The sequence below is a fragment of the Tyto alba genome, unplaced genomic scaffold, assembly GCF_018691265.1.
Source record: "Tyto alba isolate M040663 unplaced genomic scaffold, T.alba_DEE_v4.0 Super-Scaffold_18, whole genome shotgun sequence".
Lineage (NCBI taxonomy): Eukaryota > Metazoa > Chordata > Aves > Strigiformes > Tytonidae > Tyto > Tyto alba.
Window position 1 is genome coordinate 22,101,119 of NW_024881280.1, and position 26,906 is coordinate 22,128,024.

Genomic DNA, 26,906 nt, shown 5'->3' on the forward strand with positions numbered 1-26,906 from the left:
TAGTCCTGAAGTAGTTAAGTATCTCTGTTCCCATGATCTATATCTGAAGAAAAACAAACAGTATTTAATAAGTCTGTATTCTTGATTCTGTTTGTAATAGTATTTATTTTCATAAGACCACAGGAATCTTGAAGTTAAGCTTTTCTTTTTGCACCTGATTACGTATGATGAAAAAGGATGTAGTTCCACACCTATATCCTCCTTAAGTATAGCCTGCACTGATGTCATTGTTTATTAAAGAGACATCAGCAACCCCATAGTTCTGCTCCATTGTATTTTAAAATGCATTTTGATTAAAATTTAATTTAGCAAGTGAAAAAGCCACCTTTAAGGTTTAAATTTAGCTTTTCCTTCAAGTTAAAATACAAAAAAAAAAAAAAAAAGGCATCATTCTGTGGTGTTATTCAAGTTCTTTGTAGAAGATTTTGTCCATTAGTCTCTTCAACTGTCATTTTAGGGGGACAAGCTAAATTGGGAAAACTGAGCCCCAAGAGCAATTGTGTGAATTCCCTGGTGTCCTTGTTTACCACTTCTCCCTGCCTTATAGGATATTCCGTAGTACCTGGAGTTTATTACTCCTCACTCTGCTCCTGCCTTCTTGCTGTGACCATCTGTTGGTTGCAGGTGTTCCTGCCTTAATTATTCTCATCTTTTCCTAAGTGTAGGTACAGTGTGAGAGATGTGGGTATTTCTGTGATTCCCTTACCCTGATTTCATTGCTCTTCTGCCTCTAACAGTACTGACCCCCACTTGTCTGCCTTCATGGTGCTGAATGTGGGAGAGGGTGCTTAAAGAAAAGAGGTGAAGAGTTGTGGAGCCTACTGTCCTTTTCCTGCACTGTCTCTTGTTGCACCAGATCTTAAGTTAGTTGCTCATCTTGCTAGACATGCTTTGGCTGACCAGCCACCTCAGTTCTGTTCTCCATCTGTTGGCCCTTGCCGCCTAGATGTTATCACTGCTTGGGCAGGTGTGTTCTGATTTCTCAGCTGTTGCTCCCCAGTTGCCACAGTAAGTTTGTTGGACGCAGGCTCTGGTACCTGCCTGAACTGCTGCACAGGAGTGGTGCCACTGCTGCTGCACTCTGTTCTGGTTTCTCCTCTGCAGCCCGAGCTCAACAGGCTTAGCTGATGGGCACAGGGGGTTCTACAGAGGAAAAGATACTGCTCTTTTTCACTACCAAACAGGAACTGAAGGCAGAGAGGTGTTAGTAAGGCAAGAGTAAGGGGCTGCATGTGACAGCAGTGGCCAGATTAACCTTTAAAGTTAGACATAGAGTAGCTGCATCAGCTGCAGTTGCTACAGTGCAGAAATACCCTTGATGAAAACAGATGGCAGACTCCTACTAAAACTTTTTTGCTTCTGTATGTTTGAGGAACCCCCCTTTTTTAAGGAAAAAGACAACTACCTCTGATGCCTTAAATTTTGCAGTTATTATGCAATTAATTTTCAGTAATTTTTCTGAGTTATCTGTGTTTGCTTATTTGATTGCTTTGAGAAGGAACAATGAAGCTCTACTTCTGGATTGGGAGTGTACAGTCATATGTTGCTTCTTTTAGAAAAATGGTGATTCTTTAGAACAGTTTGAGATACACTTTATAAAGAATAATAAAAGATTCCCTATACATATGACTGTTTCCACCTAGTGTGTGTGAGTGCATGTATTTGGTTGACTGTTTTCTGCTGAACCAGTAGTGTTTGCTGAATATCCTGATCTCATTACCAAACAGAGATGTGAAACAGCTGTTGAGATTTTAATTTTTTTCCCCACCAGCTCTTCCTGTGGGTGTGCAAGGTTGCAAACCGGTAGATGGAGCCCTGTGCCAACAGCCAGCCTGGAACAGCCGGCTGGTGAGGGGAACCTGCAGCCTCCCTGTCCGGAGAGCCGGGCAGGAGAGGCTTCCTGAGCATGGATCTGTGATATGTTTTATTCATATGTAATAAATTAACATAGTTTTAAAATTAGATGTCTAGCATTAGCTGTGCAAGTCAAGGCAGTGACTGTGTGCCAAGATGCTTAGGGACAGTTTTGCAGTGTTCACAGGGGCAGGCGACTGGGTGAAATAACCTGTTCTGTTCACTGAAAGTATGAGAGCTCATCTGGTATGCCACGCATTTTCCCTTTTCAGTTAATTTCTGAGTCAGCTGCTTGTGATTAGGCGAATCTTGGTTGAGAGCATCAAAACAGGGCCCGTGGGAAGCTCTTAAGAAACTTAAAAAGCAGAAGAATTTGCTTTTAAAATTTAAATTTTGGGATTTGTATTTTTGTTTCTAACTAATGCTAACTGCCGATCCTTTTGAAACTATATTTTTGAGTACTGAAACTTGTTGAATAGTGCAGTTTATAAATTCAAAATTGGCAGTAGTTAATCTTGCATATTCCCTGTTTTGCATGTGTGTCCACACCCTCAGCCAAGTGCTGGGTTACGTAGTTCAACTAACTGGTACAGTGGATTTGTTTTTTTGACATCTGTGTGGGCCACTTGTAAAACTGTGAAGAATGTGCAAGTTCCAAACTTCCTTTAGAAATAAGTTTACCTGATGCAGTTTTATATGTAGACAAGTTACTCTAGTGTGAGAACAGTTCTTAAATAGCAAGCTGCTAATTTTATTTTAAAATGTGAGATACGGTTCTTAACTTTAAAGTGAGAAAGGAAGATAATATCTTAGAGATAATGAAGTGGTAAGTTTTATTCTTGGGGGGGTTGTGTGGTGCGATGCATGTTGTGTTTGTGCCTATAAGTATATACTTGAAAGAGCTGATAGATTGGGACTATTCTGTGATTGTAACAGGTACACAATTTGTATAACACATGCCCTGAATTTCTTATTTGCAATTCTAGGTGACTTAATGTTTACATTTCAAAACAATGGGAAGGGTGTGGGTCCCCAGTGTTCTTTCTCTGACTAATATTTCTGTGCAGTAACACTCCTGTACAGTACTTTATATCCCAAAAGAAAAATGAAGTAATTCTGAAAGCCTGCAGATTTGTCTGACTGTATGAATACTGAGATAAATTGCAATCTGAAATAATCTTTGGGAAATGCTGTTCATTATGCATGTGAAACTGGCATTCAGATGTTAGGGCATGGGGGTTAAAAGTGAGATTGTGAAAGCATTTATCAGAAATAAATTATTGAGTTAGAATTCTGCTCAACTGGTATAATTTGGTTTGCATTATTTGTTTTAATGGTTAGTAGTCACTTTTGCTTATGGTTTGCAAAAATTAAATTATGGATTTTCTTTAACATGGCACGTAGCAAACTGCAGTACAGCACTCCAGCCATTCAAACCCAAGTATTTGTTGCACTCAGGAGGCGCTCTAGACAGTATTTCAACTTGTTACTGTTTCAGCGCATTTAAAAAAAACAAACACAAACCACAACTATGAACGTCCTTGTGCTTTGGAGGGAGAAAAGAACAGTCGTGTGGTTGGTTGACCCCAGCCATCAGCTAAGCAACCCCACAGCTGCTGGCTCACTACCACCCCCAGCGGGATGCAGGAGAGGATAGGGAGAAGTGAGAAAACTCATAGTTCAAGACAAAGACAGTATAATAAGCAAAGGAAAAAAGAAAGGGAAAAAGAAAACAAAGCAGAAAAAAAAAAACTAAATAAATAAAAAAAAAAAAACAACCAAAACCCCCAGAAATGATGCAAATAGTCACTCACCACCTCCCACCCACGTGCACACCAGTGACCAGCCAGTCTCTGAGCAACAGCTGCCTTGGAAGACAAACCCCACACCCCCCTTCTTGCTTTCCCCCAGTTTCTATTATGAAGCATATCCCTTCGGGCAGTGTGGGTCAGCTCTGTCCCCTCCCAACTTCTTGAGGACCCCCAGGCTACACTGGAGTGACAGAGTTGGTGGGAAGCGAAAGCCTTGGTGCTGTGCAAGCACAGTTAGCAATGGTGCATTCTCAGCACCGTTTTAGCCAAAATTCCAAAATGCACTACTATGTGGGCTGTTATGAAGAAGGTTAACTCCATCCAAACCAGAACCAGGACAGGTAGTAGCATATTTTTCAACAGTAAAAATACTCCATTTTATTCTAGAATGTGTTATAACAAGCATTTTGTAAATTCATTGAAGCATGTATTGATGCTAGAAGCTGAGCTGGATATGCATCTTAAATTTTCAGAGGAGGAACGTATACATTTATATAATTATCATCTACTTCAGTAAATATCCATTTTTAAACTTTTAATAATTTGGAAGAAATTTGACTTCAATGGAACAATTGGTCACTACACTGACTTTTCATATACAAATGAAGTTTCAGCATGTAGATTTGGCATCACCGATGTATTTTAAGCCATCTTTGGTTTGTTTGAGGATGATCATGCCCTTTTATTTTGAGCCATCTTTAGAGTCGTCATGTTTTTGTGTTCTTTGAATTTTTATTTAGTTATTACCAGAGGCAGTGATATTAGCACACAAAAAGGCAGCTGTAGAAGAATATAAGTATTTGACTAGAGTGTTTATAAAAATTAATCTTTTTCCCCCCTCAAGGGAATAGTTACAAAGTTTTAGCTCATGTTAAATGAACATTTTCTTTGGAGAGGATGGGGCTTTTTCAAAAAAGTTTAACAGTAAAGCTTTTAGTGAAATACAGGGTAGGACTGAAAAGATAAAATGTCCAGAAAATTACATTCCAATGATTCTTTGACCTTAGAAGCAGGAGGAGCTTAGTAATTTTGTATGAAGCATGTAATGAGCGGTAGAATCAACAGGGTGAGTTTACTGGTCATTAAAAGGTAGGAAAAGAAGACAAGCCTTCATTAAACTTGTCCCTTAAAATGTTTTTAAAAAACAAAACACAGAAACACCAAGTCTTGCACCTGCCACTGCATGGAGAACATCATGAAAAGGTGACTGATAAATATTTTTCTGTGCTTGATGCATCAGTTGAATTTGGCAGTTGCCCTGAAGAAAGTGGAGACCACCTCCGTGTGTGTTCAGCATTCCTTACGTATCAGCACCTGATTCTTTTGAAAGATTTTTATGTAATGCCTGGAGCATTTAGCAGGGAAGCACAACACGTGTTGAATAGCAGAGACTGTAGTGAGGTCTGATGTTTTGACCCAGGGAAGGTGATAGAAATGTACAGCTAGCAATTGTGAAAAGCTCTGGGAGGAATCAGAGCTTCTAGGCTCTGGTTCCATTTCTCTTGAACCAAAAGATCTCAAGTGGTAACTGAAGCAGATTAATTTCCAATTCTGGTATATGCAGAAGTAACAGATTTTTCTCCTGACAGCGTAAGTTACCTCAGAGACCTATTGATAGTTGCCTGTAACATTAGATTTCATCACTGCTATAGTTTTGTAGTTTTGTTTTTTTTTTGTTAACAGGTTACAGAGAGTAGGGAAGAGATTATGGGAATTAAGCCATTTAAAGAACTCCTGCAAAATACAGAATAAATCATCAGGTTGTGCAGAGGCTTGTGATCTTCTCTATTAATCAGCTATAACACAGCAACTGATTGAAAAAGGTCTGTTGGTCTTCTGAGGTCCAAGTGGTTTCTGAGAGCAAATCGGACAGACATGGGACACCTAGACAACTGCAGTCTTACGTGCAAAACTATTTTTACTAAGGTCCTTGAACTTTTTATGGCTTAAATTTACATCTTAGCAACAGGATTGGGCAAAGCTTTAATATTCCAAGTTTAATGTTCATTCGGACAGATAAGCTCACTAGCTCTAATGCAGAGCATCTTCAAAATGTTAATTCTGTTCTGGCAGTAAAATATGTGTGGTATATACTTGCAGTCTGGCCCATGCCTAGAAACGGGTTTCCTGTTGGGCTAATTAACACTAATTGTGGTACTCTTGTATAGCAATAAGAGAAACTAGCAAGGTAAATTCATCTAATACTGATGTTGATGAACTAAACAATATAGACTGTTCTGTTCTTAGAAGTGTGTGGTATGAAATTTTAGTTTAACATGAATCAATCAACTAAGAGGGAAATTCACCCAATAGCTAAAATATCTTAAATTGTGTGCATCTGTGACACATAGTCTTTTCTGAAAGTTGAATGACTTTGGTGGTCATTTGATTCTTATTCCCCTTTGGAAGTGGGTTGTACAAGCTGGGGAGTTGTGCTGGCTTCCCTGTTCAGCCTTGTAAATGCAGTGTGGTTCGAACAGACATTACTGCTCTTTATTCACCAATGAGCAGTTTTGCCCATTCTCTATATCGAAGGCACAGATTCCAGGTGGATGTCACAAGATCCCTTATTTTTTGTTTGTAGGACAGATTTGAGTCATTATCTCTAGGATAAGGAGACGGTAAAACACCTCAGTAATTCCTACAGGAAGTATTATTTACAGTCTGATAGAAGAAGGATATTCTTATGTGAGCCTAGATCTTGCCGAAGTTTTTGGTGCTTGTATGGTTTTTAAAATAGCATTAATTATATTCCAAAGATTTTTATCTTATTTTAAATCATCAATACAAGTGTGTCTGTGTATATATTTAGAATAGCATGTTAAGATTTTTAACTGTTTTCTAGGATTGGGCCAGATTAAAACTAGAGTTTGTGTGTTTTGATCTATCTCTAGCTATCTGTTGTAGTACCATTTCATTGTAGGACTTTGGTTAACCAGTTTTTCTTGATTTGAAAAAGCTATTGAAGAATGCTTGTACCTATTTTTGCATAAAGTGTGCTGATAATATGAAAAAGAGACTACTAGAATGTTTTCCTGACTCAATTAAGAATGCATTTAATTGCTTTGATAACAGATAAACAATTTGATGTTGCTATATATGAAACTATATGAATAGGCCTTAGATAATCTGCTTTAATCACTTATTGCTCATGTCTTATAATTTTATGGTTAATTTGGGGAGTAAGAGTAATCGTTTTTGTTGTATGCTTTTGTGGACTGGGTGTAAATTGATCACAGAAATACCGTGTCAGCGTGAATTAATTATGCAAGTAAGCCGAATGGCTATTTCAATATTTGATTGAAATGGCAAGAGTTTGAGAAGATCTTTTGTCTTAATAGATTAGCCAGAATTCATTGGAAAAAGTCTTAGTATGTTTAAGGTAATGGAAAAAAATTGCTTTCAGTACATCCTACAGAGATCCTGTTTAAAACAGATGACAGTCTGTCACGTTCAGTAGCACATCAGTCATCAGATTTATTCTAATTCCTTAAGCTGAACATTTCATTCAAGCTTGTAGATTGTCTTGTCAAGCTACCAAAAGCCTCATAGCTTTTCTGTCAAGCATAGAGTTGCACCAGCAGTTCACAAATAAATGCTAAGCTGCAAAAATATTGTTTATTTTCTTTAACCTTTTATTCAGCTAACTACAGTGTTCTTTCGTGTTATTTTCTCCACATGCGTTTATCACAAGGTATTCGAGGGACTACTTCCTAAACGTGCCTCATCCTGACCACAGTCACTTCAGACCAAGGGCCAGTCATTTTGGGATGTGTTGTTTTTACTCATAGCAGTCTAGACCACCATGGTTATGACATTCCTCCTCTAATCACAAAGTGAGCAGCTTCGTTTGCTGCAGACGTGAAGGAATCCCACTGCTGGTGCGCACGTGGCACCAGCGTGTCCAGTCTGGCTTTCTGCAATGTGGCCATGGTTGTGGACTTATGCTAGCCCTGTATGCAAAGTGGCAATTTTGCTATCAGCCCATATAGCTGTGCCATTCTTTGTATTTATTCATCAAAATCTCTTTGGGATCTTTTTTCGTGCTTTACTGTCTATGTTTGCGTACAAGTAGGTAGCATGGCTGAATTGGGCTCCTTGCTTTTGTTGCACATCTACCACCTTGGAGAAAATAAATTTTTCATGCATCTATCTTTTTTTTTTGCTTCCTCTGATCTTCTCTAATTCTGCGCATTTTGCTTTCCTGAAAATAAAGTTTCTGTGTAAACTGTAGCACTTCCATACAAGTGGCTTGAGCCTGAGTGGTAGCGAGAACATGACTTGAGACAGTTGACTTCCTTTGAAGTTGACGTATGTGTCTGAGGTAGTAAAACACTGGGGATGGTTAGCTGAAATAATGTTAATTAATTGTGCTAAAAAATAAACTATTAGGTTGGTGCATTTGTATAATTTATATTTAAGCCAAAAAAATTGATTTATAAAGTAATTTTTCATGAATCACTGAAAGGCTCATGTCCAGGTTTGACTAATCTCTATATTAAACTGCTAATGCTATGGCATTCAATTCAAGTTGTGACTGCCCTTTAATAGGAAAAAGACTTGGTTATCTTTTTCAGCCATTAAAAAGGAAAAAAAAAAAAAAATCTAAGCTGTGTGTTAATTTTCCAGAAACGCCAACTTAAGAACTCTAATTTCTGCTTCTAATTCTTCACTGTAACTCATGAATTCTTCTAATATGTAGGTTTTTGTCATTTACGTTCGGTGCTACATTTTCTCTCCTAATCTGGTATTTTTCTTTGTTATAAAATCCTGTTATTTCTTTATACTCTTTTTTGGTCTGCTAAGTGGCCAATATGTTCTTTTAGCAGTCTTACTCCTTGAACGGATTTTCTGAAAGACACATTGTACGTGTCTAAAAAGGAACTGTGGGGTTGAAGCCCTAGATAAAATTAAAGCCTAAGTATATAAAAAAAAGATTGTTAAAATGTCAAGATAATGAAAAGTCAGAAAATAAATTATGCCTATTATTAATTTTGAATTGTATTCAAACATAGAAATATGTAGCATAGACAAAAGCTGGTTACAGAGAGATAAAATTCAATTTTACACTAGGATAATTGTTTTATGTATTTTACATTTATTTATAAGATCAGATAAAGGCTTGGAATTCTCAATATAAATCACAGTATGGTCCTGATGAATGCCAAGGTCAGTAAATGAAAACCCCTTCACTTGCAAAACACACTACTACTGTGAAAAATACCAAGTGAATAAAATGAAACCAACAAGAACCATCTTTCATACTATACATTCTTTACTTGTATTGTAATGTTAGAGCTTTGAGTAATTTTGGTTTTCAAAGGAGTGAATAGGTATTAACGTTCTCAGCAACCTCCCATATATTATCTGTAGCCAAATTAACATGTCTTTGTTAAGAAGAGATTAATGCAAGACTTGCATGAGATCTGTGGGTGAGAATGGAACTGTTGCTGCAATGACATGGAGAAATTAGATTGGCCCTGTTCAGACGGCCTTGTGTGTGCTGGAGATGTAGTTGATGGAATCCAAATGCTATGTAGATGATGGACCTCATGATTTAAGAATGCATTTCTGTAATAAATTGCTTCCAATCAGGAGCATCTTCTGTCAGGAAGGCTTACTTTATTCAGAATCAGGTCTCTGGTATAAGAATGCATTTTATTGAAGAGAAGGAAATTTAACTATTTTTCAGATTTGGCAGGACAATAAAATGGATTTCAGGTCCTCACAGAGAATGTGTGCTGTTGATGATTTTATCCTGTAAGGAGATGGCTCAGTCTCAGGTACCTCAGCTGACTGTCTGTGTCAGTCTCAACTAAAGATGGAGACAACTTCTAAGTAACCAAATTGTAAGCTGAAATTTGAAACATGTAGGTAGCTAACTGAAATGACTGCCACTCATCTTACCACAAATATTTAATAAATAAACTGTAACATTCAGTGACATGTTTTTCCATATGTAGTATACTGGAGCTTTTGAGTCCTAGGGCAATAAGAAGTAGATTTGACATGGCATCCGCTTCACAAAAATGTTACTAGACCTGACAAGTATTTTGTCAGGCTGAACGTTTTTCAGAAGTGTTGGCTTTCAAGACATGTCTTGATGATCTGGTCTTATTATACAGAAACAGTGAGTTCTACATCTGCTGCTTGTTACAGACTCCAGGTTTTCTGGGCTCCTGTCAAAGTACCAGTGTCACTGAGGTCAGTAATTTGCCACTGTTACCTGAATTAGATCACGTCAGAAAGTAGTGGTGATGAGTAGTGACTCAACAGCTCTAGGGTGCTGATTTGGTGTCACTGTACAGCTCTTCTAGGTAAGCACTGGGGTTACAAATAGTCTTTTGTTTTCTTCAGAGGTTGTAGTTGGTTTGTAAATTTGTTCCACTTCAGCAAAGGAAGGGCCACTGTGACAAGGTCAGGATCTGAATTTTGGTTTGTCAGGCAGGCTCCAAGGTAAAGGGTTTTGCATACCAAACGGTTTAACAAGTTTGAAGTTCCAGTGTAGCTCTTGGTAAGCTTCTGCAGAGGCAGTAGCTCAGCAGCTTTCATTTGCTGGGCTGCTGGTCAGATCACTGAGGTGTGCCTCTTGTTCGATTGGGCTTTCTTACCAAGTGACAAAGATTGATTAGACTGTAGAAGGACAGATATGGAAATGCAGCTCCCTGTGAGAATAGACTCACGTTGTATTTTTTGATACAATGGGATTTTTTTCAGGATCACAATGAGGCCATTTCTGATGTGATACAACTGTGAAAGGACAGTAGTGGACCCAGTCCACTAGTTTCTTCATGGCACCCTGACAGTATAAAAGAATAGAGCACCCACAAAGGATTTCTTTGTCATAAATGTTACTGTTTAGGGTGCAATGGATGTATCAAGACACTGAATTATTCTGGGATGTATAGTCAACCAGTGACGGGTGATTCAGTTAGTTTTCTGCACTGCAGTAGTATAAATGTAGGGTGATATAAATATGCCTGGGTGCAAACTTCAGTTTATTGCTCTATGGACTCAGAATTTGATTGTAGCAAGAATAAACAGTTATGGGGTGTAACACTTTTTCTCACACCGTATTGAAGGTGACTGCTGTGCAGGTGTACAAGGTAACGCTAATTAAACCAGTTTCCCCTTGAAATCTAATTTTGTTCTTCCTCTTCACTATCCAGTGGTAGACTAATATTTGTCCCCAGAATGTTTTTCCAGGATCTGAAGTGGAATTACAGTATCTGAAGGTTACTAAATATTAGGCAAAAAATTATAATTCTCTTCATAGTTTAAAAGTATCTTTCATATTTCAAAACCCCTCCTGGATGTAGAATTCTTTTGGCAAACATTCAGTGTCTTGCACTTATGAGAGAAAACTTACTAAAAATAGCATATACTGCTGTCATATTGAGGTTCCCCTCCGATTGTATCTGCCTAGTAGCTTGTTTTTTACTTGGTGTGATACACACTTCTAAATTTATCTTAGAAGTTACTGAAAAAAAATAAAAAATCAAACCAGATACTTTATTGAGCACCCATTTAGTATTACATATTACAATTTCTTTCCAAAAATACAGCCATTCAGTCCATTAGAGAGATCAGGAAAATTAAGAATTGTCTGTACATCTGCAGTTCTTAAAAGTTCCACATGTAATACAAACAACACAGTGACGGACTTTGTTTTTTTAAACTGTAATCCTGTGTAATACAGTTCTATGTAAAACTGTCACTGTTCACTAATACAGGAACATGATACTGTAAATAAGAGCAAAATTTTGTTCCAACTGCTATAGAAATTAATTCAGACTAATGTTAAACCCTAGTTATAAAGAAGTATATAAAGATTATCTAATGTTATGCAAACTGTTTTGAAACAGAACTGTATTTCATCGGATTAAAACAAATGTTGTTCGGAGCATGAGTTTGCTAGTAGTAGGGTCTCTGGACTTCTCAAATGTCTTGAGAAACAGGTTTTTAGGGAGGTGTCTATTGCTGGATGTCAGAGTAGGTGTGTATTTTCAACCCGTCCTGAAAACACTGTGGAAAACCTTTTAAGTACTAAAATACCTTTTCATTAGTTTTAACTTTTTTTTTGTATCTTTGATAGAAACAAAAATAATCTCACACCTTAGTGAAGTTCAGTGTGATGAGTAAATTAAACTCACTTAACTCTTCTCAGGCAGGAACAACATATTGTATATAAGCTAAGATGTGGCAAAAACTGCAACCTTTCCATCATACTTCCTTTCCTAAATCAGTCTGCTCAGCAGATGCACAGTGCAGCTGAAGAACTAAGTACAATGAAATGCTTCATTTAGATAAGAAGAAAACAGAAGAAGGTTTTGACTTACTGGCATAAATTTTCACAAACACAAATAATTGATTAGATGTTGTGGCTTTACAGTCTTGAAGAAGTTAGAAGACCGTTGAAGACCGCTTTGAAAGCAGTGTCAAGGTGGCATAACTTTATCAGAAAAATTATGCCTTTTTTAACATTAAAGTCTGAACATGTTAAGATTTGCCCTTGACAGCAAGGGGTCATGAAAGCACATTATGAATGAAGGCAACTTTGTTTTAATGTGTGTTAAGAAATATTCCAGAAGACTTCCTTCTTTCCTTCCAGTTTGGCTGTGACATAGGAAGCTATTTAGGAGTTTTTCTAGTGCTGTGATTAGCCATCCTAGTGCACATACCTAACTTTGTCACGTGCTCCTTCAACATGAAATGGGAGGTAAAACTCTGGAGCCTACAAGTCTTGCAGCTTCACAATATTTGAGAATGTCTTCAGAGTTGTTATGAGTATTTGAACTGTTGTCCAGATTTTCCATTTTTTAATCTTGTGTTTTAGCTATACATCTGTAGCTATAAAGTCTTGATTTTTTTTAAAAATGTTTTTAGTGATGCCAAGCAGTGCAACTTGCAATGCCCAGAACATCTGACGATCAACCCTCAAACTGCATGATGATGTGCAAAAGAAAGCAGACTTCAAAATAAGCCTGGGTTTCAGAAGCTCTAAGGAAGGATTTTTACTCCTTCATCTAGTTAATGGATTTAGAGCTTCTTTGCTCCGCCCAGGAATAGCTGGTGTGGGGCCAAGATTCAGCTGCTGTCTCAGCTCTCTGCAATCTCACATGATTTCTTCTTTTCACCTCTGGTGTCAAGTGTTTTGGCAATGAAAACATTAATGTAGTTTGATGAATCAAGGAATAATGAATGCAGGGTACCAGAATTTATGATGAGGTTGCAAGAAAGAGAACATCCATCTGTTTTGGGTTTGGTTTTGTTGTTGGTTTTTGTTTTGGTTTGTTTTTTTTTTTTTCAACAGACTGACAAGAATAATCTTGCTGAAACTGGCTAGACAGTGTTTGGTCTTGAATTTTTCCAGTTTTTTGTTTTTTTTTTTTTCCCATTTGTCTGTGTAGAAAGGATCTGATTGTAAGGCTCAGAACCCCTAATAAGAACTTTTTCTGTAAGTTGTATAACCCTCATCTTATATGAACCTCTTTGCAGTTTATGTTCTCAGAGGAATTCTTTAAGGCTTCTTCACTGTAAATTATTTTAGTAGTTTTGGCTGAAGAATGTGCTTTACTAAGAGTTCAAAATGACCTTTCTTCAAAACCCAGTAAATAAATGTTTTTTAAAAAGTAAGTCTGTCCAGCTTTTTATTTCCTGTATTGTATGTCATTATAAATGATGACAAGGTTGAGGAACGAGATGATTCAAATTCATTTAAATGCATATTCTTAAAAAGGTGGACTATTTTGTTGGTCAAACAAGAATAGAAATGACAGAGGTTTTGTTATGGGTGATCTGAAAGTTCTGCCTGTGCTTAAAGTTGTCATGCACCTCTCTTTGGAGGACCTTTTTTCTTTGAGTTTTCCATTGTTTGTAACTTCAGCATTTTAGATGGAGTTGGTTTTTGTTTTGTTTTTTTCACAGTAAGCGTTTCCTTCCTACTGGCTGAAGATGACCATTTTTTTTTTTTTTTTTGGCAAGTTTCAGGTGAGAAAGGTTTTGGATATTTTCCAAACTAGGGTTAAAGGATAAATATATTATTTTCCCCGATGCAAACAAAAACGTGTCAATGGCAATTCCCCTTTAATCTTGTACCTTCCTTTGTTGGTGCCTTGTATGGAAGCAGTGCCATAACTCCATGGTGCTGAATGTTTGCAGGTTTAGCCTCTTTGATTTTTAGCTTCCATTTAAAATTCTGGACATTCCCAACAGACTTTATTTCACTGACTTGTCTCTGGTTCTCATGGAGTTCTGGCCCACCTTAGAATATCTGATTCTTCTTTAATGGTTAAGACCATTTCTGGATGTGTAGCTTGCTACTTTAAATTGTACACACCTTCAGGTTTCTTTGATACTGCAGTAAATTTCAGGGAAGCATCTGGATTGTTTCCAAAAACACTATCTTGCTAATCATACCTAAATAAGCAACAGCACATGATAGGGCATGTTATATATCACACATGTTAAGCATGTTGTAAAACACACAGCCAATGCATAGGTGCTGGAAATACACATGTTATAGTATAACAAACATAGAATTGTTTAGGTTGGAAAAGACCTTTGAGATCATCAGGTCCAACTGTAAACCTAACACTGCCAAGTCCACCACTAAACCGTGTCCCTAAGCGCCACATCTACACATCTTTTAAATGTGTCCACCTGCAGGGATGGTGACTCAGCCATTTCCCTGGGCAGCCTGTTCCAATGCTTGCTAACCCTTTCAGTGAAGAAATTTTTCCTAACATCCAATCTAAACCTCCCTGGCACAACTTGAGGCTGTTTCCTCTTGTCCTATTGTTTGTTACATGGGAGAAGAGGCTGACATCCATCTTGCTGCAGCTTCCTTCCAGGTAGTTGTAGAGAGTGACAGGGTCTCCCCTGATCCTCATTTTCTCTAGGCTAAACAACCCCAGTTCCCTCAGCTGCTCCCCTTAGGACTTGTGCTCTAGACCCTTCAACAGCTTCGCTGCTCTTCTTGGAGACAGGTCCTGAAGCATGCCATTCCTCTGTAACTCCCTCCACATCACTTACAAGGATGAAGTTACTACTCATAGTCAGTGAGAGCACTATGTACTGGATCTAGTTGCTAGATTTAAAAAAAAAAAAAAAAAATCAAGAGTTGAGGAGACACTATGTTTATTGAGTCAAAATGTATGTCTGTGTTTACACCTGAGCAACGTTCCAATGCCCTTACTGCTGTGCAAGCACAGTTTAAGGAGCAGTTATGCTTTTAGTTAAAGGATAGTTTTCTCTTCAGATAGTAATCTAAGCAAATGACAGCTTAGTTAATTCTCTTACAAAGAACAAATCTGGCTGATGTGAAGCAAGTGTTGTTTTATTTCCCTGTTCGTTTTAGCTTGTGAAATTTCAGGTAACATTCTTTTCAGCAGCTATAGTTTACGCTGCTGACATTCGGTCGATAGATTGAGGTAGAAGCAATGCACTGAATATATTGGTTTATGGCAGCAGCGGAGGTGCATTTGTGTTTTCATGCTGTTCAAAACAGTCTGACACAGATAGGTAACTGGTGTGGCTATATTTCCCTGTGAGAGACTGACGGGCCCCTCTCAATCCCCATGCACAGGACTGGGTCTTGAAAGGTTGGCACGTTTCTGACAGGCCTCTGCATGTTCAGTGTTCATGATAGTTCTTGGTCAGGCTCCAATATCCACACTTTTTGTAGTCTTTATGCTTTTTATTTTTAGTGCATTTACTGTCAGGAAAAATGATGCTATTTTAAGGCACTTTGAGAAATGTGAGTTGGCTGGATAAACTGAATTTCTCTGCCTCTGTGTGGTTTGTTGCCTCCTTTTTTCACTGAGTCCCTGTTCAATCTTCTTCTTGTGCAGGAAGCTGAAAAATTAAATGCTTTTGGCAGGAGAAATATCATTACTTATTGTAGTGGTTTATGAATCTGGCACTAAGTTACCTCTTCTCATTTTTATGGGCAAATGATGTTGTGTGACTTTATTTTTGCTTTTATGCTAAAAACTAGGCTAGCAACCTATTTCTGATAAAAGAAATTATGAATTGGGAACTTCAAGATACTGAATATACTGTACAATGAATTTTGCAAACATAAGCACTGTAGACTCAAATGGTTCTTGAATCATTTCCATAGTTGTCTTTGGAGCTCTTCAGTCACAGTGACATTTTCTTAAGTTTGAGAGAGAGGTGGATTTTGTGGGGCTTGAGGCAACTACTTTCAGAAGGGGAGGTGAAATATCTGTATCAGTGGTCCAGTTTTGGTTTACTGAAGGATGGTGTGCAAACCAGCATTCAACATTTGGTCTAATGCCACATCATCCAGTCATGTAGCAAATGGGAAAAAATTGGGTGCTCCATATCTTTTCTGATTTATAGAAGTTGCAACTGCAAATATCTCATCTCCTTTGGGGCCAAGGCTCAGTAGGGGAGAAAAGCCAGTCGTTATTACATGACTCTGCCCTCTGGGAAAGTGTTTTTATGAAGCTTCCAGATAATGCAGTTACTTCTATAAACCCAAACCTTGAAGTCTTTGTAGCAGTGCTGGAGTTTTAAATTTGAAGTACTACTCATGCTGCATTCATCCACTTATGGGGTTAATCCACTTGCCTATATTTTATATTCTTTTAAAAAGAAATAATATTTTGCATGAACTATTTGTATTTAAAAACTTAAAAAGTAATAGAATGCAATAAAATAAGTACTTCTGTAATCAAATACCCAAGTATGTTTCGGTTTACAGCTTTCAAATAGCTAACAAATGGGTGTTATTCCACGTTTGACAAATATTTTAAGTAGCTATTTCAGTTATACTTTGACTAGTATTTTTGTAACTACCCAAATCTAATTTTAACTTATTTTGGGTTGTCTTAAATTTCTGATTTGCCATAAACTTTAAGGTAGAAAGCAAATATGGCTCTTTTGATGCAATGATACACTCCTCCATAAAACTTGGCATCCACCTGGTCTAAGAAAACTGTTCCCTAGGGGAACAGAAGGTAACTGGTTTTTATGTAATATACCATCCTAAATGAAGTTTTTTGCTCTAACTTGCCCTGAGGCAAAACGTTTCAGGATATTTTAAGAGACCCTGGTAATCTAATTAATCTAACGAAAATAATGCTAAAATTCATTCTTTATTTCCCTGTCCTAAAGTATATGGTGTTCCCTCCCTTACATAGCTCCAGCACTGCACTGTCAATGGCAATTGTCAGCTGCATCATTAGGGGGACAAAGGCTGGCTTGGTGCCATTCCAAGGGTTGGTGGGAACTGATTTCTCGTTCCACCGGAGGCAGAGCAGGTGGGTAGCCCCCACTGTGGAAAAACTCTCCCAAGACCTGAGGACTTTTTGTGAAGAGCAGGTGAATTCAGTCAACACCAGCAATGGTTTGTTTCCTGTCCCAGTGGCTAAGGCAGTAATTCAGGGGTTGTCTTCAAAATCTGTCAAGGCAAGACCAAGGAACGGGGGTTTTCAGTTGTCAGGGCTCCATATGGAAGAGTCTCAACAGCCTCTTTGTTTCTGGGGAAGGGGAGTCAGTAACTGAACTCTAGTTTAGAAGATGGACTTGCCGATCTCCTGCCCAGGGAGAAAGTGTTGGCAGCTACAGCAGGCTGTCACTAATCTAAATACCTTGGGTCAACATGACTGTTCAGATGGTTGAAAGCTGGTGTTACTGTGGGGTGCTGCCTTGTACATTCTGTGGACACTGTGCTGTTTTTTTCCTCTGAAAGTGGAAATACCACCATAGCTGTAATAAAAGCTATTCAGAACGGCAGAAGTAAAGTACTGTATACTTCTTACCTTGCAGATCTATGTTATTTTTATGTATTACTTTTTTTTACTCAATTCCTGTTAAGTATCTGTGTTGATGAGTAATTAGAACCAGGACTGGAATGCCATCCTTTTGAATAAGCCATTATTTTGTTTAGTTTTTGTTTTCTCCTAAAAGCCATTTATATTTCAGGGTACTGAAAGGCAAAAAACTTTGATTGCCATCTTTGCAGAATATATCCCTGAATGAATGAGAAAGTAGTAATTTTAGTTAGCATTATATATGGGAAAAAAAAAAAAAGTGACATGGCAGTGCAGTGAGCTTAGTTTTCCTATTTTGTCATAGATGTAAATAATTCTAACATGTAGGTGTGGAAAGAAGTTGACAGTTTGAAACTGTGACTGCATGAGTCTTGTAGGACAATGTTAAAATTTCCTGTGTGCTTCAATTTGACATTCTTTAGAAAAAGGTTGTTTTTGCTGACATATAAACCGATTAAAAGTTAATCCTGTTTTTCACTGGACACCCGAGCTAAAGTAGATTGTTCATGTATTTCATGTGTATGCTTATGTAATTAAGTATACACTAATTTCTTTCTCTTTGGGAAATACTTCTGCAAATCAGCACTCCATATATGAAGAGTTAAGATCATGTCATCTGTTGTTTAAGGTAAGGATAAGGACAGACATTATTATTATTTTATAATAGATTCTTAATCCTTTGTTCTGTGTTGATGTTTTCATTAGAGTTAAAATATGTTGCATATTTACAGAAAGCCTGAAATCTCAGTATGTGGTCCTATCAATTTTAATTATTTGAATCATTAGAACATCTAATGTTTTGCTTAAGGGTACACAAATGTACCATTGAATCTGTTTTTTAAGGTTTTTTCCAGTTTAATGTCTGAATCCAAATTCATAAAGAGTTGGAAAAATGAGATGTCTGAGCTATAGGATTCACAGGGATTTTATATGAAGCCTATTTAATCAGGATAACACTGTTATTAATATTCATAAAGTCAGCTGGAACACAAATGACAGACTATGGAGCCTAAAATTTTTTACTTGTGAATTTATTAAAAGCAGCTTAAAAAATTAATGGAATTTAAGTAAAGTTGACGAAAATGAAAATCTTATGTTAGCAGAAAAAAATCTTTATTAGAACTTTCTCTAAGACCATCTTGCATTGATATCTTTGACAGATTCCATTGGTACTTAAAGAAGAAAGATGTATGAATGGTCATTTAAAAGGATTTAAACACATTGGCACATTAATTTTTACATGAATAATAAGTAGTTTCCAAAAGCAATTAACTTACAGTGTACAAGATTTGAATAGAAAAATAGGACTGTGACATCAAAGGGCAAAGCAAATGTGCTGTACATTTTAAACTTTTAATAATATGACTTCTTAAAATAATTTATCTCATTTCCCCAGTAAGTAAAGTAACAGTGAAGGTATTTGTGTACAGCTTGGGTTTGTTTTGAAATACACTAAGATCTGAAACAAATAAATATTTTGATGCCAAAGTGCTATTGGTGAAGAACAATTTCAGGCTTTTACAGTGATTAGGTGCTTTTGAATTGAGCTTTCTTACAGTCAGTTTCTCGGTGTGGAAAACAGTCGTATACTGACCACAGTGTATGATTTTTCTCCCATGCTGCTATATGCAGCACTGGGAAGCATTTGTTATTTCTGTAGAAGGAAAAATAGGTTGATCGGGGATTTCTTTCATTAGTAGGAAGCTACTGGTTAATTTATATTCATATTTGTAGGTGGTTTTGTATTTAAATATTTAGTGTGAATTTTACGTGACTATTGCATATTAAATTCAACAGATAAGGTCTATTTTTTAGCTTTCTTTGCATGATGTTCACATAGTAGTCTTAACACTAACACAGGTTGAATAAATAGACAGTGAATAAGGAAATTAATTCTAGATGTAAAATTAACTCTAGATTTTGGGTTACAGTTTCCTTTTGTATTTTCAGTTCTGTCTCAATCTACCAATATACTTTATTTTAATCTCCAACTTTTATTCCTTTTGTTTGTTAGACAGATTGATTATTAACAGATTGTCTTCATATGAAAGTGAAGAAAAGCTTTTAAAAAATTGTGTTTAATTTTTCTGATGATTCGTCCTGGGCCAGCCTTCATGGCCAGCTTCTGATTGTTGTTTATGCGGTGCAGTTTAACACTGTCTGAATAATGATGGTTCAGTAAGTTTTGGTTCTAACAATACCTTATGTTCAAAGTACCTACTGTAAAGGTACATCTCGAATGCTATGTAAGTGTTGTGCATAAGTTAGGTACCTATTGCAGTTTGTGTTCAGAACAACCGATTTCCATAGTTAGTGTATAGAATATTTTGTTTTTCTATATATGCATGTTTTTATTTCTAATAATAGGGGAAGTATACTGCAAACCCTAGGGAGCCCCAAGAGGTCTTTCTGTTTTACTTTGATAGATAGGTTGCCTTAATCTGATATCAACAATGTTTTTATTTATGTATGGGTAAACTGAAAAATTCCTATTAATTATCAGAACATATTTCACCTATGAAGACAAAGTCTGTAAAATGAGCCTCTTGACTTCTGGCTCCAATTATTCTTGTGCCATAGTCTATTATTTCCAGGAGAGGGCAGCATTTTCCTACATCAGGTACATGAAGGCACATGCCCTGCTTAGACTGTCAATGTTTCTTGTAATTACTCCCAGTATATTTGTTGCTTGCTTATGAATTAACTTGCATTTATGGAACTAAATCATTCCAATCATTTAATTACACCTGAGGAGCTGAACTATAATTGCTTGCTTCCAACTAGGATCTGATATGGCTTGAGCAGTATTAATTTGGTGTTTACTTTTCTGAGTGCTAAAAGCATTAAAATGATTGTGCAATGGGATTACATTTTACTAATTGCTGGCATTCATTAGCTGGGTAAATGGCGAGGAAGAATGACTGTATATTGTGGAGGGATAAAATTATGGTTTTAAATAGTATATTACTAGGCACATTAAGGCCCTAAGACATGTTTTAAAATACTCCAGAGGTTATTAAATACCGTATTTTCTTCATGTCTTGCTATATGAATCTCTTATTAAAATACTGCAATTATTATGAACCTTTTTGTGCAATATGTAGGGAAATGGCTTCATTGACAGAAACCTATTTCTTGATATTAATAACCTTCTATATTTTCAGCTAATCCAAAAGTAAATGAGGAACTTAGGAAAAGATTGCCAACTCCAAATCAACACAGTTACACAGAATTGAAAAAGAAGCATACAGCTTCATTTGAGGGATTCTTGTAAGGAACTCAGTGTTCTGCAATATGAGGTGAAGTTGTTACTTTTGGTTAAGACCTAAGCACATCAAATCATACACCTTTTTTTTTTTTTATCATGCATATTTATAGTTAACAACAAATATTAACTAAACATGTATTTCTTGACTGCTTAATGTGAATATTAGTGTTGAATCTTAAGTGCTTGCATAATTATGCCTTTTTATAATCTCAGAGATAAAAATGAAAACATCTGCCTTTAGTGTATAGGAAAATAATTTCTTCTGCTGTTTTATTAGTTAGAACATATATCTTGGTGTAATATACTTGAATTTTAAAATGTGTACTTGATTTTTTTTTTTTTGACTCTTACATTCATCAGCACAATGACAACTCTGTTTTTTTTCATGATCCAGCCACTGTCTCTTCAAGGCACATGTTGTATCTTTTTAATAAATATAGAAAATATATAAGGGAAAACATACAAAATAAGCACAACTACATAGTTAAAGACGAAAAGTTGTCCTTTGTACAATGAATTTTAAAAGATGTTCTTGAGTAAGTCATAATATTGGTGGTAAGCATACTATATTAGCAAGATTACAAATTTCTTTAGATTTCCTTGAGATCTAGAATATAGTTGAATTTTTAACATAGAAGAGAGTGTATATTTTAACACTCAGTATGTTAGCTGATAAGCATAACATTTTACTGTATGTCTTATTTTTGAGTATTGAGGGTTTTTTGAAGATCTTTGATTATATGAAATACTGCAACTGTGTAATTAACTTGTATAGTCTAAAGCAATATGTATGCAAATATTAGGATGGATTATTTAGCTGTTTAGAAAAACCTACAAATTCAGAGTTGGAATGTTCATGGGCCACTTTACATGTATTTTATCCAGGAAATTAAAGCAAGAGAAAGAATGTTGTAAAGTGAAGCACATAGCACCATCTGTAATAATTACTAAAGTGAGCAGTCTCATTGCCTCTAGTGGGGACCACTCAGTGTGATTTGGGCTGTGCTCAGTAGCATGCACTTCCAAGACTGGACTCTAGAACAAGACGACAAACTAATAAATTTTTCAGTGAAGGTGTTACACACAACAGAAAGCTGAACGAAACCATTATAAAATTAGATGTGTGAAGAAAAAATATTTTACTAAAAAATATGATTTCGCACTGTTTGTTAAAGTACACAGACTTCATTGTCCTGTTGTAAATATTTTTAAATCATTTGTCTTCTAAATTTTCTGTCAAATGAAGACAAAGTATATATGTGTTATAATATATTGTTTCAAGTTTATTTATCTAGAGTTTGCTTTATTTTAGCTCTGAAATCTTCAAGCAAAAACTGGATTCGGTGCCAGATCAAACAAGTTCAGAAGAACAAATGGAGAACTGGTCAAAAGGTAAGGACTTTTAAGATCTTAATAAGGAACCTCAGGTGTTGTACCAGTGCTAGGCAGTGACTGGAATGTATTTGTTCTTGCCGATATCTGACTGACTTTGGAAGAAAAGAAAAAAAAAACCCACAACCACACACTGCCTCTTAAAAGTATTTGGGGTAACAGGGGAACAGCTACAGGAATGTAAAACATCAGCTTTATTTTCTGGGCTATTGAAAAATGTTTTTTACAACTTTTAGAAGTCTTATTTAAATTCTTAGTCTGTATATTGCACTTTACTTTCCAACCCTTTTTTCTTAATGGGTCAACAACAAATTTGAAGTATGTCTTAAAGTAACTTTCACAGCTATTCATGCCTGGCTAGAGTATAAGTAAGCCATCTACTAACATTAACGAGTATCTCATTATTACCTCAACTGAATACGGACGGTAAGGTAGGCTTGGAGGTAAAAGGAGCATTGCTTAACTTGGAACTTCTGTGGTTCATGGAGTTTTCATCTCCATCAGGATGGAAGGATCTTTTTGTATTTGGGTGACCAAAATTGTGCTTTCAGATACATTCTTCTATGTTTCATTACAGAAACTAAAAAAAAAAAAAAAAAACAAACCAAAAAAAGGCAAAAAAAGAAGCACTGACTTTGAGAGCACGTTATGTGTGACTGACTTTACAGAAGAGAATTGTCAGAAAGGGGCTTGTGACTAGATAATACTGTGTAGATTGAAGAAAGGGAAAGACACAGGAAGGAGACCTTCAGTACATCATAAAAGGTTGGATTTTTTTTCCAGTAAGTGGCTATGTGTAGGTTAAAAAAAGGATTGAATAGGTGTGTCAACATCAAAGATGCCTCCTATATCAGAGCATCTCATTTATTTTCTTTGGTTTTTTGACTTTTATACTATGTATTCCTTCTCAAGAGATAATAAATGTCAAGTTTCTCATGGACAGTCCATTGTTTAGAAGAAAGAAAAAATACTCTGTCTTGGAGATGATACATTTCTTACGTATGTAAAGGAATTTGTATCTATATTATTGTGTAAAATAAACTACTTGTACCTTTTAATCAATGGAATTTTGAGTTATTACTGAGTGAAGTTAAAAATGTTTTTGAATCATATACTCTGAAAACAAAAATAGTCATGGTCGAGTAACTTAGTTAGAGATTGTATTCTGACAATCTGTACTTTAAATGTGTAATGACTTAATCAGATTTAGTATTTTTAGACCTTTAGGGGTCAGCATACCCTAAGAATGGTTCAAAAGGTTAACTTTTCCAAAGTAGGCAAGTGAATACCATAAACTGATTCTCTGTGAAATATTTTTTGTCTAATTGAAAGAAATGGCATTCGGCTGCTGCTCACTGATACTTTAAAAACTGGGTAGCTACAGAGATTCATGTGTATTGTTTTTCTGATGTGTTAAGTTAATATTTTGTTCTGTTTAGAAAGCTATTTTTTCCAAGCTAACACTTCTGTATTTGTGTATCTGAAATAAATTGTTATATAGACAAAAGTAAAATTGATACACTTTTTTTAGATCAGTCATTAATAAGTCACATAATTCTTTATGGTTTTACTCCTAGGGAAGTTAAAAAAAAAAAAGGGATTATGGCTAAATCTCATGTCATCATAGTCATTTGGATGAGGAAGTCATTTTTCTTATAATTTTATTTGGGTATTAACACTTATATTACATTTTCTTACCATAAAGATAATAGATAAGTTACAGCAACATAATGTTCAATATGTACCCTTGGTGGTAGACATTCTGGTGCATTTTCTCATTGAACTGCTAAATCAAAGCAACTTTTAATGTCTTTAAATGTATGTGTTGTAGCATTTTGTGTTCTGCTTGCTTTGTCATCTATGGTATCTTTCCTGTTTGAAGCTGGTACTGTACTGTATCTAGTTGTTCCTTGCTTATAACTTGGAAGTTTAAAAGCTGTTTTTAGAATAAACCTATAATGATATATTCCATTTTTATATTTTTTATAACGTACTAAAATGTTAGAGTTTTAACTTATTTGTCAAAAAATAAGGACCATAAAGCATGTCTGAGACTAAATTCAGCTGACTAGATGAAAATCCAGTCAATCAATGAGAATTTTAAAAAATCAGCAGATGTTAGATACAGAGAAGTGGTAGGTTTATGGTGGTTATGTGGAATAGTATATAACCTGTTAATAGATGTTATAAAATAAAATACTTGAAAGAAATGTAGTGTTTAAGAAGGGTATATCTGAAGTGTTTGATAGTTGAGATTTTCTTTTTAACTTTCCATGTTGTTTGGAATATAATATGCCTGTGTGGATTGAAGGCATTTGTCTGTCTCTGTTCTGGTGTATTAGGAAGAGTTAAAGAACAGTTTATGTGCAAAGCTTATTGGTTTAGGTTTGTATCTATTTTAAATGTGCCATTTAATCTCCATAGCACCTAGTTTTTAATAGGAGGATAGTGACTTTTTTTCATTTCTCTCTAAGAATACTTGAGAAAATATATCAGGAGCATTGGCAGAAGGCCAATGAAGACTGTATTTTCCAAATGAAAAACATTCAATATCCACGCTGGAAAGCCTAGGATGATAGTCCATTATAAAAATAAACTTATATTGGCAAATACATCCATATATTTTCATTGCAGTGGCGGGGGGGGGTGGGTGGCGGAGGACATTGCACATGTGTGGAGATGTTACTTTAGCAGGGTTTACATGCATGATGAAAACTGCACAAACATTAATACTGAAAAAGACAAGAGGGAACCTAAAATTGGAGCCTTTCATACATACATATACATTCAGGACTCAGTGTGTCAATTTTCCAAAAGTGTTAGCAGGATAGGAAAGAGGTGAGTGTGCTCATTTAAATGGACTTAAATTTGTGTCTCATTTCACTTATATCACGTACTGTGTTTGAATGGCTGCAGCTATACTTGTTCTGTATTATATAGTCTTCCACTGTTGTAATGTTTTTGTTTGTGTCATATTTCTGAGCATCTATGATTTTTGAGGACAGGACAGAAATTAGATGAAGTCTTAGAATATCAAGTACTATTTGGTCTGTTTTGTCAACAAAATTATAATTTTGCTGACTCCAAAATGAAAAGCATTGTATAATTATTATTTGGAATTTCCTAAAACAAGGTAATAGATTGTTTATTTTTATTGGCAAAGTGGTTTGCTTTGTTAAAAGATGGTTATTATCTTTTTCAATTCATAGAAATAAATATATATGTATATATATATCTAAACCACTACTTAAAGCACATACTGAAATCTAACTCCATGAACCAATTTCACCTGTAAGAATTTGATGTCAACTCTTAGTTATGATCCATATAGACACTTTCTCTGTAAATTGTTATCGTTTAAAAGAATGTTTGTACAGCTTTTAAAAATACTTTAAAATTGCGTGTCTGGAAACTGTAGTTCAGAGGAGACTCTAGCTTTAAAGAGATGTGATAATGTAGATTGGAACAGAACTGCAGAATCAGTTTGTGTGGGGAAATTTGAAAAGTGTTTTACCTGGTGGTGAGCTGTTGTTTTCTGGTCTTGTTCCCTTCAGGAAAAATAGAAGAGGAAAACAGATACGCAAACCTAATGAACAAGTTACATATATATAAGCTGCTCAGGCACATGTGCATGTGATAAGCTTACACACAGACAGTTGTCTTAATTATATTGTGTGTTTGTGCATGTGTTGGTCTTGCATGAATGCATGGTGCTTACTGTTAAGAATCTGACCATAGCTTGCTTTGAATTGTCATGGTCATGACATGTATTGCTTACAAAAATATTTTTTAGTTCTTTTGCTATGTAGAGAATAATATTAAGGAAATAAAACCTCTCCTTAAATATTTTTGCATTTATTTCCTCCTATTTATAAATTCCGTTTTGCATTCATGGTAACTGAGGCAATGTACAATCATATGCATAGGTTAAGTAAAATGAAACATCTTGCTTTGCTAACCTCATGGAAATGAAACTGTGTTCCTCACCATGTGCTTGTAAGCTATCTTATTAGAAGTAGTAAGTTTTTCTAGTTGTGTAATTATTTTAATGTACTTTTTTGGGGTTCAGTTTTGTAATAGTAATTACAAGGACTTTTTGGCTGGAATTACTATTGTATTAACACACACAACTAACTTCATGCACACACACAAAGATGAAGGGGTAAAGAAGGTTTTGAGAGTAACATGGTGTTATAGAGTTTTACATCTGACACTCTAGTTGGGTCAAAAAGGAACTAATTGTAAAGATGCTGCTTCCCCTTTCTCCAGAATATACCCATTACAGTTTTAAACACTCAAAAGTAAAGCTGAAGCTCTAATTCCAAGGCTGTAGTAGGGGCAGAATAAACCATACTTATCATATTGAAGTCTGTTTCTTTTACATGCTTCAACAGGAGATACGGTGAACCTGTTCTTCCTCTCCTTCCCTCTTTTAGCAATAAGGAATGCTTTTTACCTGAGAAAGAAAGAAGACCTGGATATTGCATGGGTGTGTATGCAGAAGAATCTATGTGATAATGCAGAGAGGCAGTTCTCTGCATGCACGTGGCTCAATTGTTTAGTGTCTACCATGTGTGCTGTACTTTCAGCATCGAACTCACTGTGTGCTAGCTGTCAGAGATCCCCTTGCAGAGTGGGAAGGGTAGTTGCAGGATTCTCTGCACAGTGTGGGAGGCAGAGGTGAGGCTGAGAGGATGATCTTGCATGAGTCAAGCATAGGAAGAGTGGCTAGTAACTGTTGAGCAGCACTAAGTATGAAAGATGAAGAAAACATCTTGC

At 36.0% G+C, this 26,906-nt stretch overlaps 1 protein-coding gene across 2 annotated transcripts in view; it reads left to right on the forward strand.

Moving 5' to 3' along the window:
• Positions 1–26,906, forward strand: part of MIPOL1 (mirror-image polydactyly 1) — a 192,089-nt gene that overhangs the window by 7,949 nt on the left and 157,234 nt on the right. For both annotated transcript variants that reach the window (XM_042790920.1, XM_033008656.2), the window contains exons 2-3: positions 20,632–20,766; positions 22,048–22,127. In XM_042790920.1, coding sequence (XP_042646854.1) covers positions 20,762–20,766; positions 22,048–22,127 — 85 coding nt within the window. In that variant the 5' untranslated portion in view covers positions 20,632–20,761. The remainder of the gene's footprint in view (positions 1–20,631; positions 20,767–22,047; positions 22,128–26,906) is intronic.